Here is a 16,401-nt window from a genome sequence, read left to right on the forward strand (position 1 = left end):
CTGGCCCTCCAATTGTTAGCAAAATGACAATTTTAGGAAAGTAAGCGATCCCTGGCTTTTAAATTTTAATGGGCTTGACATAGCCCATTTTATTAGCCCAGTTTAGCTCAGCCATGTCCCCAACCCCACCCTCACCCGTTTTCTTAGTTTGAGTGATTATTCATATATTTTTTTACATTATGGTCTTCACAGAAAAGAAAAAATTTCCAAATTATCTTAAAATTTATGATTTTGTTAAAAATCTGGGTAAGCCTCATCTGCCCAGAAGCCTCACTTGCCCAGAGCCTCATTCTCCCAGAAGCCTCACTCTCCCAGGCTGGGCAGATGAAGCTCCTGGGAGAATGAGGCTCTGGGCAGATGAGGCTTTCAATTGCGTGGTCAAGTTGCGCTGAGCGTTGAGTGGCTGAGGCGGGCGCGCGCGATTTCCGCTCAGAATTATTTTTTTTCCAAGAGAAATATTCAAGAGAATTCTTCTTTGTAAATAACATTTAAACTGATTTTTCTTTATAATTATCCATAAAATCAGAATATTTACCACACAACTATTTCAGAAATCGGACCAAAACGTTAGAAAATCTTAGAGAAAGAGAATCAACGAATGCTCGATGAGAATATGCGTCATCATAAAAGCTGGAGAGTACTGTACAAATGCAAGTCATGCAATCTCGTCTGCTACAAGCACTGCAAAGACCTGATAAAGTTCAGCTGCCAGAATTTCCCTAAAAGTGTCAAGGTCAGTGCTTTTTCTTCTTGCTGTCCTTTTTTCATCCGTTTTTATTCCAGTTTCACCTCATTAAAGCTAAGAATTCAATTTCACAGTTTTATTTTTGAGCATCAAATAGCATAAAATCATGGTGTAGCTTTATTCGGAGTCGGAAATGATTCCTCAGAATCGGAAGAATCAGAATCGGATGATTCAGAAGACGGTCGATCATTTACAAAAATTGTCCGTTATCTCGATGGAACTGGTAGTTCCGGAGCTAATATTAAATAGAATCATAAATTTCATAAAGATAGGTTAAAGAAATTTATGGCTTCGATTTTTTGGATCAGGGTTTTCATTGGCCGCTAGGCAAAATACATCAATCTTATTGGTTATTCAAAAATGCACTTCCATAAATTGCTTTTGTCCATAAACTCACATGGTTCCGGCAGAGGATAATCACTTTCCTCTTCACGATAAGGATAGCTATCTTCCTCAAAGTAAATTTCCTCTTCAGAATTCTCCTCATTCTCTTCCTGAAAGTATTTTTTAGTTAACGAAAGAGGAGTGATAAGGTAACAAAGCTGATAAAATCAACGATAGAAGAAATCTTCGCGTCTTCCAAAACACTGACAACAACCAAAGAAGCAGTTCAAATCTGGCAATTAAGGTAACCGTCAAACTTACATTTCCTTGCTTCCATATTTTATAAATTGAGTCTTCGTAATCGGGCATATGATACTTCTCCCTCAAAAACTCATCAATTCTCTTCTCCTCAGCCTTCAATTCTTCTGACTTAAAGTCTAGCCATGCATCCCTTTCACCAGAAATCAGTGGATAAAGAAAATCATTATGTTTTCGAGCCAAGTTTTTCAATTCCAATCGTTCTTCATAGGTTTTTTCATAAAAGTCCTTCTCCTCCTTATTGGCCATTTCAATTTCTTCTTCCTCCGATCTCATCTTGTCCACCCTTTTTTTAGACCCTTACGTTCCTTCAAATACTGGGCTCTACGCCGTTTCTCTTCTCTGATCATCTGTTTTCTATTTGTTTCTTTTTCAACCTCTTTCTTCTTCTTTTCTGCGTTTTCCTTACGCTCTTTTTTATTTTGTTCAATTTGTTGACGCTTTCTTTCTTTTTCTTCATCCCTTTTCTTTTTCTTATTTTCTGCCTCCTCTATTTCTTCTGGTGTTTTAACCCTTTTTTGGGCCTTTTTTGATAATTGTTTTCAGTTTTTTGAGTTCTTCAGCCGCACTCACTTTCCATGTCTCATTTTTTGGCAAAATCTGAGGGTATTTTTTAGTCTCCACAGTCAACCCAGAAGCTCCGGAAGTGACGTTTATCGGGACACTTGCAACAACTGGACGACGTTCAAGGCCACTTACAGAAGGTAGAGAGTCCAAAATGATGTTTTCATTTACATGAGCACTTTCCGCAAAGATGATAAGCGAATTTGTATTCTTTGGAGAAATCCCGTTCAGTGACTTTTCTGACTTCGACTTGCAATCGAAATTACAAGAAATGCGTTCGAGTTGCGAAAATGGACTACTGCGGTCATTTGATGAAGCAATGTTTTGACACTCGGGCGTCAATGTTGCTGGTACTTCATCAATAGTAAGTCGATTATCGTGAAGCTCACATTCTCCATTTTCAAAAAGCTGATCAATTTGATCATCATTGAAAATTTCAGCAGGCGCCACTTCCACAAGCTCAACCACTTCGTCACCTGGAGTAGCGGATGGGTATAAAGGTTGCTCCTCTGGCGTTATGGTAAGCTTAATTTATTTCAGTCATTGAAAATTAAAAAAGTACTCATATCACTTGTTATTTCTATAATACAAGACAAGAAATATGAACTTCTTTTTGATTCTTTAACAAAGGCGATGAGTTGATCCTTGTTCTTTAACATCTGCTCTGCTTTTTTTTTGAACAGAACATTTTAAGACACGTGTCTAAGGCAAAGGGCTTAATCTCATCATAATCAGCCGAAGTAGTCATTTTTTCATGTAGCCGTCGAAGTAGTTCAAATCTCAAAAGGTATCCAAGTTTTTGACCACGTTTTTGTACTGGAAGAAGAACATCAGTTTCAGAAAGGTCATTTTTGATACGCTTTATTTTTTCCGCTCGTACCAATTCTATGACTTTTTTAAGGTCATATACTTTTCCAATTCCAGCAAAAGTCAAGCATGCATGCTGAAAATAAATATTTTTTAGGTCTTTCCTTGATTTCAACTGACCCAACACTCGACACTATTGTTTGTCGCGTCGACAACGTTCTTCGAAGCTTGACGAGCTACTTCAGCACTCCATGTTGTAAGGGAGAATATCCCTTACAATAGTGTCTGAGTGGAGAGAGCAGTATCCTGTTCTCAGTAACAGAGACTTACCCGGTGTTTGGTCGCCGGAGGGCGCTAATTGAGTGAAAATGCTAGGCAAGAGTTGCTCTTGCCCGTAGCAAATGCCTGTGATCATTTCTGGTTACTTCCGGTAACTTCCGGTTCACTTCCGGTGACGTCAGGTGACTTCCGGTTCACTTCCGGTTCACCTCTAAATCATTGCTATAAGTGTACATCCATTCATATACCTTACAAGAGCATAACTGAGCTAATGCTCACTTGAAACAGCGCCACCTGGTACATGCTCTCGCGCCCCACCTAGTGTCAGCTCTCGAGCGACACCTAGTGGACACTCAGGAATAGCTCTCTAGTGACCTCTAGTGGTGGCTCAGTTGCGCCACCTATGGTGAGCACAAAGCTTGAGATCTCATCCTGATTCATCAGTGACTGAGGATCGACTTCATTCGATGAAGGTCCTGGAACATTCTGGACACCCTTACTCACTATGACTCACGATTACGAAGGATGACATCATTTGGAGAATCTACTCGAATATTCCATCACTGTTCAAAGAAGCTTGAAGATTCATCTATCCCGATCAAGGAGCTTCTCGACTGTTCTTATTTTCCCTTTTCTGTACTATATAAAGCGTGCACCTTGCTGTTAGTTCATTATTATAATTCAGTAGAATAAAACCGACAAAAACAACTTGACTCTCTTTTATCCAGCAGAAACCAGCAGTACCCGAAGAAGCGACAGCAAGTGCAGCACCAACAACTAGGACTCATAGAGTACTAGTGGACTAGAGAGACCCCCCAGAGATTCTTCTCCTTTATACATGTTGCCGGTGGGAATTGACTATCGTGACGCAAGTAAGTTTTGAAGAGGTAATTTGATAGTGAAATTCACGCAGATCGATCGCTTGCCTGTACTTTTTCGAACTCGTTCATCAAGACTGAGGCGTAAAGAGCGTAAATCGATGGATCCGTCAGGTCAAAATATGAAGCGGCATGTATAACCGCCTTTAAACTGGTAGCCTTGATTCGTTTTTAAAATTTCTTTTAGCCAGGCATGGTTTTGGGAAAAGTTCGAAAGGAATGGAAAGCTGAATACTTCAACTATGGTTTTGGGAAGAGTTCGAAAGGAATGGAAAGCTGTATACTTCAACTATGGTTTTGGGAAGAGTTCGAAAGGAATTGAAAGCCGAATACTCAAAGGTAATATTGAAAACTGTTCCTTTTTGTACTGCACTGTCAAGCCTTAACTTGCTGCATACCGTAAAACCGCTTGTTCGAAATGAAAAGCGCATCCATAGAGCAGAATATTTCGCTCCGTAAAAACTGTTCTGGCTGCCAATCTGCTAGCAGCTTCGAAATCAGCCATAATTGAAGTGAGGCAGATGTCCTCTCCCAATAATGTCTTGTAGGAGCGTTAATAATCGAATTCTAATACTACTCGAAGCCGCAAGCGGCTTTTCAATTTAAAGAAGCAATTTAACTTAGATAACAATCGGAATTCCAGCGAAAATATTTTTTGAGCTTTTCCTTTATACCATGAAAAAGTCCAAGGTAAGTTTCAGCATCATCTTTATCAAAGACAAGGTTCGACAATTTGCCATAAAATTTGACCCTCGAAGCCTCGATCTCTATGACTCTTATCATCTATTTCAGTGATCGATGGACTGCTCAAATTCTGGCCAAAGTCACACTCGCGCAAGAAGTTTATGTTCCTCAACGAGCTCGAAGAAATATTGGACGTTATCGAACACGAAGAATTCGCGAAAATCATACGACCCCTCACAGGTACCATCTTGTCCCTCTCCAATTCGAAATAATTCGTGTTCTAGCTTTTTGACTTTATCGACTCGCTCACAGATTTGGTCATTTTGGTCTACAGAAAGAGCCACATAATAATGACTAGATAAAGGTAACTGAAGTAAAATCTAGTAAAACCCTAAACAATAGCCAAATTGTCGAACCCTGATCGAGGAGAGAAATAAAACGCGGAGTGAAGTTTAAGAGCCTTAGGAAAGTACTTTCCGTCCATTGACCATTTTTTTTTCGTTTTGAGATAATATGAATCCCTGTCGGAGCAAAAGCAAGGAATCCGGTCAAAAATAGGATGTTGCTTGTCTGGAGGGAGAAATAGATTTGAAATTCGCCAACGAATATCTTTTAGTAGTTTAAAGTAATTAGAATAAAAATATTTTTTCTAGGACTCTGGCAATTTGGAGAAAAGGATTTAGAAAACGAGATTTGGCGAAAATTCATCGATCCGCGGATACAACGTCTACAGAACATTCCAATCGCACGTTATTTGAAATACAAAGCCAAGTTTGTTTCAATCAAAATAAACGGTATAATATTTCAATAAACTTTTCCTTTTTGAAGAAAATTAAGACGATCTTCCAACTCAATGCTCAATGGGGCGGAAGTTTCTTTAGTTTTGTTGAGTTTTTGCTCAAATCGTCTTGATTTTTGAGTGACATTTCTTAGCTTTTTGTCGCCGTAGAAGGTCTTGTAGTTGTCATCAGAAAAAGAAAGAGCTGCCATAATTTCGTCTCGCAATGCACCTTGACTTAGTTTGCCTGTAGTTTTTCTTCGATTCCATCTTTCAAGGCAGTCTATATACTTTCGTACCCACTCTTCCCAGCCATTAGAATCACAGCAATCATCAAAATGGGATCTACTGCATTCCAACTCCGAAAGCAAAAATTATCAGCACTCAAAAAATCCTCAGAATTTATATCGCATGACTTGCAAAACAATATGACCTTTCCACCACATTTGTTCTTTTTTCTTTCGGAGCAGTCCATCTTCATCCAGTATTTGTAAACTACAAGGTAATTAAAAAACCCGGCTTTGTAATTCTTTTTCATGTTCCGCATGAACAGTAGGAACGCTTCTTTATCAACCTTTGACAGCAACAAGGAAGAAACTAACTAGTGGAGGCTTCATTCCTCCTTCAAGGCTCTTTCAAGATTGATGTAAGACTAATACAAGCTTTCTACATTCAGTTTTGCTTTAGCTGAAGAAAATGACTAGAGACAGGCTCGAAGCACCAAGAGTTTCTGACAAGAAAATGTGCGACTTTATACATGCTTAAATGTCAGTCCAGAAAGCCTCAAATAAATGACCAACGTTCTTTCAGAAATTCTTCAAGTCTTTGCTGGCCAGAAATCAAAGTTTGATAAAGAAGGGTTTCACATCGAAAATTTTACCTGGCTCCTCTTTAGCCTCAATTTTTTTAATGCTTTTTCAAGTGGTAGTCGTGGCACAAACCAGCTGGTTTCAGTTCCACATCTTATTCCTACATGAAATGTACGGACAGTAGGAATTAGTGATAAGAATTCTGGACACTCGACGTTGCCTGAGCAGGGCCTTTCGGAAAACTCAAATTCTGTCGGTCACCGACTCGGTGGAGTTCTTGGCTTAAGACTCCCGAGCATTTTCTCTTTGTTAAAAAAAGATTTTGATTTGATTAAAATTATCTAATTGCAATCTGATGAAAATTTTAATTACATAATAGTACCGGCATGCCTATCCTGCGTCTCGCAGTCTTTAGTCTAGTAGACCTGCGACAATTCATAATTCTTGTGAATTCATAATGAAAAGAACACATTAGAATTATCATTTTATTCAGCTTTATTTTTGATTCACATGATGAAAATTATATTTCAGAATATTTTTGCAGAAAATATGGAAAAATCTAATTGTTGAGCCTCATCTGCCCAGAAGCTTCATCTGCCCAGAAGCCTCATTCTCCCAGGCTTTTGCAAAAAGCATTTGGAAAAAGCCGGTATTAATCCAATTTCTCGATTCCACCTCAAAGGACGCGCTATAACGATACATGAGTCTCTCTCAAAATGCTTTTCAAATGATAATTCAGTAAAAACTATTCGTGATTTTCAGTCAAAAATCCTTCGGTTCTCATTTGCTTGGCTGATAAAGAAAACAAAATTTTATTATTTGATAAATCTAAATATTTTGATCTTTTACTAAATGAGTTCTCGGGAGAAAATTTTCAGCGATTAGATAGTAATCCACTCGAACAAGATTTGACTGATTTTCGAGCAATGCTCAGACTTGTTGATAAATATGTCAACAAACATAGTTTCCGTATACAAATGCAACCCCTCGCACAACTTAAGACATCCTACGCACTTTTCAAAACTCACAAAGAAAATTTTGGAGAAGATTTTCCAATCCGCCCTATTGTTAATCAAAAAAACTCAATAGGCACAAATTTATCACAAAAATTTTTTATGCCAATTTTCGAAAAATTTCCAACAGGAAATGGCATACAATCAAGCAAAGAATTTGCTGAATGGTTCAAATCCAAATCTTTTCCGAATGATCAGATAGAAGTTTTTTCATTAGACGTGAAAAAATTATTTCCATCAGTTTGCACCAAAACACTTATTGATTTTTGTCTAGATGAAATCTATGTACGCAATCGCGCTGTTAAAATGCTACCAAGATATCGTGACTCTGAAGGTAAACTTTTACCACCAATACCTAAACATCTCCTAAAAATCATGCTTACATAAACTCTTACCCATTTTACAGCTGTCGAAGTTAATGGAAATTATTTTAGACAGTCTAAAGGACTTTCAATGGGAGATATAACAAGTCCAGTTCTTGCAAATTATTTTTTGCATCGCATAGAACATAAAGAAATCGAAAAAATGAAGTCTGAAGGACTTATTCTGAATTATTTTAGATATTGTGACGATTGTCTCATTTTCGCTCCAAAAGGATCACAACATAAAATCACAGAAAGATTCCAAAATTTCCATCCTTCGATTATTTATGAGCTTGATATGCCCATAAATAAAGAACTAAAATTTCTTGATTATTGCATCTATGAAAGTCAAAAAAATGAAAAACTAGAAATAAAAAGTGCTCCGAAAGAATCTGTCACTATGGATTCTAAAACGGCAGTTGCGCCGAAAAATATGAAAATCGGAATTTTGAAATCAGAGTTTATTCGAGCTAAAATCCGAAATTCAGAGCCAGAACAACTTGAACAAGCTTTTAATGATCTTTCGAAAAAATTTGAAACACTTGGATATTCATCAAAAACTATTGATTCCGCAAAAGCCCATGCAAAGGGAAAAAATGACTCAGATAATAAAATAAATTGGGCAGAGGAGATATCAGATAATCCTGATAGAAATCATTGTTTACCAATTCCCTTTACGAGTGCAAGAGTATCTAAAGTTGCAAGCGATTTAAAAAAACTCGTCAAATCAGTGTCCCCGGATTTTAATCTCAGAATATCACATAAAACACTCAATTTAAGAAATACAATTATTTCAAAGCTATATAGTGAGAAAGACCCTCTTTCGGCAGTAAATGCAATCTATAAATTCAGTTGTAGTTGTCCTTCCAGTTATATCGGAGAGACGATTAATGTCCGAGCTAGAATAAATCAACACTTTACCCCGTCACACAGGGGAAAACCGTACTTGCATATAACCGAATGCGAAATGTACCAGAAGGAGTTGAGTGAATCTGGACTTGACCCAAAAAGTATTTTTCAATCCAGATTTAAAATCCTCGAGCAAAACTTGGATCTCAGAGAAAGGAAGAAATTAGAGGCAGTCCATATTGTTCTCGATAGGCCTGATCTCAACATTCAAGTCCATCATGAGAGCATAAGTTTTGTTTGAAGATTTTATATCGAGACAGGGGCTTTTACGCGCGAAAATTGGTTGCCCCTGTCTCATTGTAAACATTTCGGCGCTTATTGTTGTTTTTGAAATATAATCTCTAGAACATCAGTGATTGTGGTAGTTGTTTTCGAATTTCTCATCAGTTCTGTCTTTGCATCTCAAAAGGTAACAGCTTTTTATGTTTCTGATTTTTTTCCAACTATTTGTCTGTAGCACTGAAGAAGCCGAAATTGGCGAAAAGCTTATGCTAAATAAATGAAATGTAATATATTGGATTGTTAAATAATTTATTATGTCTTAAAAATAACCGCCTTTCTAAGCAAAAACTAAGTTTTCAATTCATAAATACTGTCAAAACACCCGTTTATTTTTAAAAAACTTTTATTCTTGATTTTATTTTCGATTGAGGACGCTTATTTCACGCCGCGCTCTGATTGGCGTGCGCTCGGCAAGGCTCTGAGCTCGGGGAAGTGTGGGTAGGCTTCACTAGGACAAGAGCTTCATTTGGACAGAGCTTTATTTGGACAGAAGCCTCACTTGGACAACTTTTTTACGAATTTCAAAAACGACTATACATAGGGGGTCCACCGAGGGAAAATCGATTTTTTTTATCATCCCTTTATAGGGATGAATGACACATCGATAGAAAGCCTATGATCCACTGATCATTTTGACATGTGACTTGGTGTCATCAAAGGTCAGGTGAGGTCACATGGGGTCAAAATATGATTTTTCTCAACTTTCACGTAGATAGGGTTTTGTCGCATGAATTTGATCGCTGATGATCTCTGATCATAATAATGATCATAAAAAGCTCTTAGGATCCATCCTGAGCGATCAGACCGAAAAAAAAGAAAATGAAAAAATTTTGAGTTTTTCTATCAAAATTTATTAGCTAGCAAATTTCCTCCTTCCGAAAAATATAAAAACCAAAAAATGCTAATAATAAGAAATAATAAGGATTTAACGACTAAGGGAGCGGGTGGGGTTGGGGACAAAACTCATGAAATCATCAACCAAGACTTGGTTACCAAGTCAAAAGGCCAAGAACGACGGCCTTAGTCAAGCCCATTTTAAGGATATAGCCTATGTAATTGAACTTGTATAGCGCCTAAATGCGACGTCGGATCATTTTATTTCAAAAACAATCCTATCTAAAAATGTATGGAGAACTCGATTCTGGTACTTTTTTTAAAATTTTCATAAGAATTTTTCTCTGTAGAACGTTTTGAAATCTTACGATCGCGATTTCTCGAAATATTTACATTAAATCGCTAAAAGTAAACCGATGACTGCATTAGCAAAATGCTTAAATAAAATATTGTGGCTGAAAAATCCTCAGACTCTGCAAAATTTTCATTCTAGTGTTTTCCTCTTTCTTGCTCCTGTTTTTCTTCCATCCGCGCTTTTGTGGGTCGAACCAATCAGAGCGCTCTTTCAAACTCGCAGACTCTCTCGGGAAAGAGGAGCCGAGAGATTGAGCACCCAGCGCAGCGCTTTTTACACAATTCACGCGCTGAGGAAGCCTCATAGAAATGGCTCTAGAATCGGTTTTTGTCGGGATAAAAGAAAACCAAACCCACAATATTGTAGATAAGGGTGTAGATTACTTTTCTATCAAAAAAACTCGACCGATTTTATGTAAATATTTCGAGAAATCGCGATCGTAAGATTTCAAAACGCTCTACAGAGAAAAATTCTGATGAAAATTTTTAAAAAAATACCAGAATCGAGTTCTGCATACATTTTTAGATAGGATTATTTTTGAAATAAAATGATCCGACGTCGCATTTACGCGCTATGAAAGTTCAATTTCAAAGGCTATATCCTTAAATAAAAAGCCAGTGACGGGACTGAGACGGCCCGAAGGGCCGTCAAGCCCATTTTAAATAAAAAGCCAGGGACGGGGCTGAGACGGCCCGAAGGGCCGTTAAGCCCATTTTAAATAAAAAGCCAGGGACGGGGCTGAGACGGCCCGAAGGGCCGTCAAGCCCATTTTAAATTAAAAGCCAGGGACGGGGCTGAGACGGCCCGAAGGGCCGTCAAGCCCATTTTAAATAAAAAACCAGGGACGGGGCTAAGACGGCCCGAAGGGCCGTCAAGCCCATTTTAAATTAAAAGCCAGGGACGGGACTGAGACGGCCCGAAGGGCCGTCAAGCCCATTTTAAATTAATAGCCAGGGACGGGACTGAGACGGCCCGAAGGGCCGTCAAGCCCATTTTAAATAAAAAGCCAGGGACGGGACTGAGACGGCCCGAAGGGCCGTCAAGCCCATTTTAAATTAAAAGCCAGGGACGGGACTGAGACGGCCCGAAGGGCCGTCAAGCCCATTTTAAATTAAAAGCCAGGGACGGGACTGAGACGGCCCGAAGGGCCGTCAAGCCCATTTTAAATAAAAAGCCAGGGACGGGGCTGAGACGGCCCGAAGGGCCGTCAAGCCCATTTTAAATTAAAAGCCAGGGACGGGGCTGAGACGGCCCGAAGGGCCGTCAAGCCCATTTTAAATAAAAAACCAGGGACGGGGCTAAGACGGCCCGAAGGGCCGTCAAGCCCATTTTAAATAAAAAGCCAGCGACGGGGCTGAGACGGCCCGAAGGGCCCTCAAGCCCATTTAAATAAAAACCAGAGCCCGCAATGATCACGAGACTTGTATTTTATTCATGAGATTATTATTCTGGACCGTAATAACATAAAAAAATGAGTAAAAAAAAGTCTCATCGTCGGGAATCGAACACCTCAGATTGGACAGAGAAGCGATTTTGGAGAAAGAATTGGCTCTAGAATTTTTTGCACACGAGTGCACAATACGATTCACCTATCAGAAAATAGCATTTTTTCTGTAGATTACAATTCTTATGGTTTACAGTTGAAGTCTTTTGGAACATTTTTTAAAACGCAAAAAGTGCTAGCTCGAGCCAAAAATTGAATTTTAAGGGATGAAATAGGGATTTTCGGGGGTTGCCATAATGAAAAAGAATTATCCTCATCATCTAAGGAACTCATTCCATCAATTGTTTTTCATGTTTTAGAAGGTTGAATTTCACGGAATTTTCCCACGGTGCCACCGTGACGGTGGACCCCTAACTATACATGAATAACGTACCTAATAATAAATTATTATGGCGAAATAACATTAATAATTAACACTATAAGATGTTTTTCTTTATCTAAAAAGTGAAAAATACCATTTTTTCACCAATAAATTTATTTTATCAGATGTTTATGGAAGAAACTTGCAAATTTTATAAAAAAGCGTTACTTTCTTTCTAAGAATCGTACGTAAAATTCGTGAAGAGGACCTTTTATAAATCTTGTCCAAGTAAAGCTTCTGTCCAAATGAAGCTCTGTCCAAGTGAAGCTCTTGTCCAAGTGAAGCCTACTCGGGGAAGTGTGGTAGGTGTTGTACGTTTCAGAATATACACGCCTCGCTGTTGTGGATATGCATTTGCTGCGATGCGAAAAGATTGACTCTAGTTTTGCGAATTGTAAAAAATTAATATTAGCGACATTTAGTAGCAAGCGGTCTGGCAGAAAAGTGGCCGGGGCCAAGCGAAAGTTATTTTGGACAGGTGCGGCGAATCTACTTTCCTTATTCGGAAATGAGCAAAGCGAATCCACAACATCGCGCTAAATCTCGATCTGATGGCCAAATAAAACAGCTAAAAATATGGATAATATATATAATAATATAATAAAATATTTCCAAATCAATTTGAGGTGGGTGAGGTTGTGGACGTAACTGAGAATGATCAACTTAGATTTCCCAGCCCTTGTCAAGCCCCTTAAATTCAAAAATCAAGGGACGGTGCTGGGGTGACATTTCCATTTTTCTTGTTCTCTTTGCACTGAAGATGGTCTAAAGGGCCGAAATCGATATGCAATAAATTTCATATCAATCATTTACATCGATGTCATTTATCAAGCTATAAATTATAGCAAATTATAATATCAATCGATGCAGAATTTAATATTCTTTTGAAATAAAGATGAATCAGGTATAACCAACCGGTTACTTCCAATTAAAATGAGTAAAACTACCGACAAACACAAGGAATGTCGAAAAAAAATATATTTTTAGTATACAAATATACCATGAAGGAAAATATAAAAATACTGTTCAAACCTTACTGCATAATAAGGGTTTCTATCGGGAAGGCGGCGCGGGGGCGGAAAATTTTCTCATATTTCCATCCCTGTCCTAGATTATAAAATTTTCGATCCATTATTCCTTTCTTTTAATAGATTTTCAGTAAAAAACATTTTGATATAGATATTGAAATTTCATGCTTTTCGGAAATATATGAAATGTGGCAAATCTATCAAGCAAAGCCTTTCAAATATACTCTCACGTTCAAAATTTTTCTACGACCACTACAAAAAAGTTGCTGCGCCGAGAGAAATTCCGATTCCGAAAATCTGCCCAGCTCAAATGGCTCAAAGGAGAAAGACATAAGTAGTCCCACTGGAAAGTTCGTAGTCTTTTTACTAAAGTTACAAAGGCGCATTTTTAGAATTTAGAACTGATAAGTCCTTATAGGGATCGAACGCAAATCAAAATGGCAAATTTTTAAAAAACTGGTAGACCCTTGAGAAGAAAATTTTGAATAGTAAAGTCCATACGCTGATTTCAAATCTCATAATGAAATTCCAGTATCACTTACGGTTCTCCTGATACTGTTGGTTTAACAGCCTTCCTGTGGATGCGCAATCACGCGTACCTAATGATCACGCGTACTTGCGCTGACCATTTTAGTATTTCTCTGGTATGACTCATCAATGAAGAGCCGGCATAAAAAGCGCGAAAAAAAATTCGCAGCGGGACTCGAACCCGGATGCTCACATCCGTGATCCAGCGCGAAACCACTTAGCTACGAATGATCTAAGGGACAGCTCTTCTGCATGAATTTATTAATCAAATTTTTAGATGTTTTCTAGGAACTCTTTTATTTTATTTTTTGATAATTTGTATTAAGAAAATTTGGCTTTTTTATAGATGAAATATTCGTTATACAATAAATTTCCAAATAAAAATTAAAAATTTTCAAAATCTTGGATCAAAACCATAATTAAAATAAAAACTATGATAATTTGAATTTTTAAAAAGATGGAGGTGGGTGGGATTGGGGACAAACCTGAGAATGATCGACTCAGAGTTACACGACTTTGTCAAGCCCCTTAAATTAAAAAATCAAGGAACAGGGCTGAGACGGCCCGAAGGGCCGTCAAGCCCCTTTAATTAAAAAATCAAGGAACAGGGCTAAGACATCAGTTTGATAAAAATCATTTGATAAAAAATAAGTTTTAGGGGGTCAAATTAAGAAAATTGCTAAAAGAATGATCATATTACGCGAATTTTACAAGGTCAGCCCGACCACTGACCCCATTTCATCTTGAGCTGGCCTTTTTCGAAGATTTCCGAGCTTTCAGCTCAATAAATTTTTTATCAATTAAAAGCTATCATCGATGGTGAGGATCTGGCTCTTTAAATAAATTTAATGTTGTTAGCCACTTCAACATTAACCAGTTCATAAAAATAAACGCTCAAAATCGGTCATGCTGACCTAGATAGCGTTAATTTATACCCATGTAAAATAGAGCTGGAGTTTAAGTATGAATGGCACAGTGGGCTTCTTATAGAAAAGAGCTTTCTCCATGAAGTGCGTTCGATTCTCGGCGCCTCCAATATTTTTCATATTTCTATTGGTCAGAGCGCGGGCTCGCTCGTACCAAAAACTCGAAACGCGTCGCGGCAAAAGCTTTTCGCCCTGGAGCGCCACCTTTGCGTGACGCTTCGCCGCGCTGCGCGCTTCTTATTGGCTCTTTTCTTTTTCTCTCATTATTTTTCAAAGAGTGATAACTCAAAAACTACTAAACCTATAAAAATTTAAATTTCATATTTGAAAAGCCTGAGTCTTAAAACCCATTTTTTCATTCATAAGTTCAGAAAAAAAATTTTTGGGTGCCCCGGTGGTGATTTGCGTTCGATCCCTAAGTCCTTATTTTCGGATTAAGGGTAAAAATCCCGGTGCGCTCGGAGGGAAAAACTTTCAATGTCAGTCAAAATTCATACCGCACAAGTTTTAAATCACAATTTTATTGCTATTTAATTGTACTCTCAAATACTCTACACTGTCTACACTGTAGAGTCTACAGTCTAAATTACCGTTCTGAAAGGTGGAAGAGTAACTTAGGTAAAATTGATGCCGGGGAAATTTATTTAGGATAATGCGTTTTAAGAGAGCGAGCCGAAATGATATTGGGAAGCAAACAATGTATAACAAAACGACATGCAAATGCCGACTGGAATCTTCAAGAACTTCTCCAACGATGCGATACATTCTGGACGACAAATCAGAGCGAAAGCCTTCATTTTTCGCTAAAGAATTCCTACGCCACTCCTCGCTGTCTCCATTTGCCTCCAGTTCAGCAGCAACGAAGACCTTCAAACTGCTATCCCCAATTATCGCAAAATTTTCTGCCCGAAATAGGTATTTTCTTGAAAGTAACTGCCCCTCAAAAACAAGACATTAAAGTCACTTTCGACTTTAGATTCGGATTCTCCGCAACAAAAATCACTGTTGGAGATACTTCTAGCGAAATATATTTTTTGTCTTTCATATCTCCATATTTGCGGCTTATCTGGTGGTTTTGCTTGATCTGATTTAGCAGCTCAACTCGCTCTTCTTGTTAACACATCGGCTCAGCCATCATACGCTGAGGTTGCATCGCCACTGTCGAGCTACCTCAGGTTGGGAGAAGCTTTGTCCGCACGGAAGTAATACAGTGCGTGAGGAGAAAGAGAGTTCGTAGGGAGCAAGTTTTTTTGCTACGGGAGTAGATTATTTTGTCCGTGCGCAGGGCAGTCTGTCCGTGCGGGGGATTTTGTTTACGCAGGAGTTTGTGTAACTCCGCACGCAGCGCGTATTGCACATTGAGATCCACTATACTTTCAAGGACTTCCGTACGTCGTTAGTCCCTTTGGGCGCGAGGAACATATTTTTTATAATAGCTTCTTGCAATAAACGGCAAGGCTCGAGATTTGGTACGCTCAGCGCGAATGACGCGAAAGCGCTGGGCCGTACTCAACACGAGGTACGCTTAAGGGTGTCCCCAACGATCGAGGCCGAGACTGTCTAATTCGGTGACTCAAATTTTTCTTTTTATTTAGGAAATTCCGATTCCGAACCTTTTTCAGATCTTCAATATCTTATCTACTTCTCGAGATATGGCTTTTTCTATGAGCACGCTAATGCATTAGCCTTCGATAGAAATGCACTGTGAAAATGGCTATTTTGAAATTCTGAATTAAGTGTAGCAAATAATATATACCCTGAAAGCTTGAAAAATTTCCTTTCTGCTGATACCATTTTCAAAAAGATCCGATGAATTTTACTTATTGTAAGAGCGCGTGAAAACTCAAAAACACCTGCTCTTTGGCGCCGGAAAAGGGGATTAACCTACTTATCGGTGCACAATCTGAGCTCATGGGAGACTTGTTGAAGGATCGAACTATGTTCAAACTGAAATTTGAAAAAAAATCAAGCGATTAGAGCCCTAAAATTTGGTTTAAATTTTGTTAAAATCATCATTATATATATTGTATATTTATATATGCATTTGATATAATTATAAAAAATCTGTCAAGATTAATGCAGAGAAAAGTGTTTAAGGAACATTATTCTTTTC

General features: G+C 38.3%; 1 protein-coding gene across 1 annotated transcript; it reads left to right on the forward strand.

Moving 5' to 3' along the window:
• The first annotated feature begins 3,159 nt into the window (after positions 1–3,159).
• On the forward strand, positions 3,160–4,891 carry LOC145710757 (uncharacterized). The gene is made up of 4 exons (XM_081788478.1): positions 3,160–3,188; positions 4,103–4,254; positions 4,708–4,839; positions 4,884–4,891. Exons 1-4 carry the CDS (start codon positions 3,160–3,162, stop codon positions 4,889–4,891), a joined length of 321 nt encoding a protein of 106 aa, XP_081644604.1.
• Positions 4,892–16,401: the final 11,510 nt, after the last annotated feature.

This window comes from Oikopleura dioica, chromosome YSR (genome assembly GCF_907165135.1).
Source record: "Oikopleura dioica chromosome YSR, OKI2018_I68_1.0, whole genome shotgun sequence".
In the NCBI taxonomy this organism is placed as follows: Eukaryota; Metazoa; Chordata; class Appendicularia; order Copelata; family Oikopleuridae; genus Oikopleura; species Oikopleura dioica.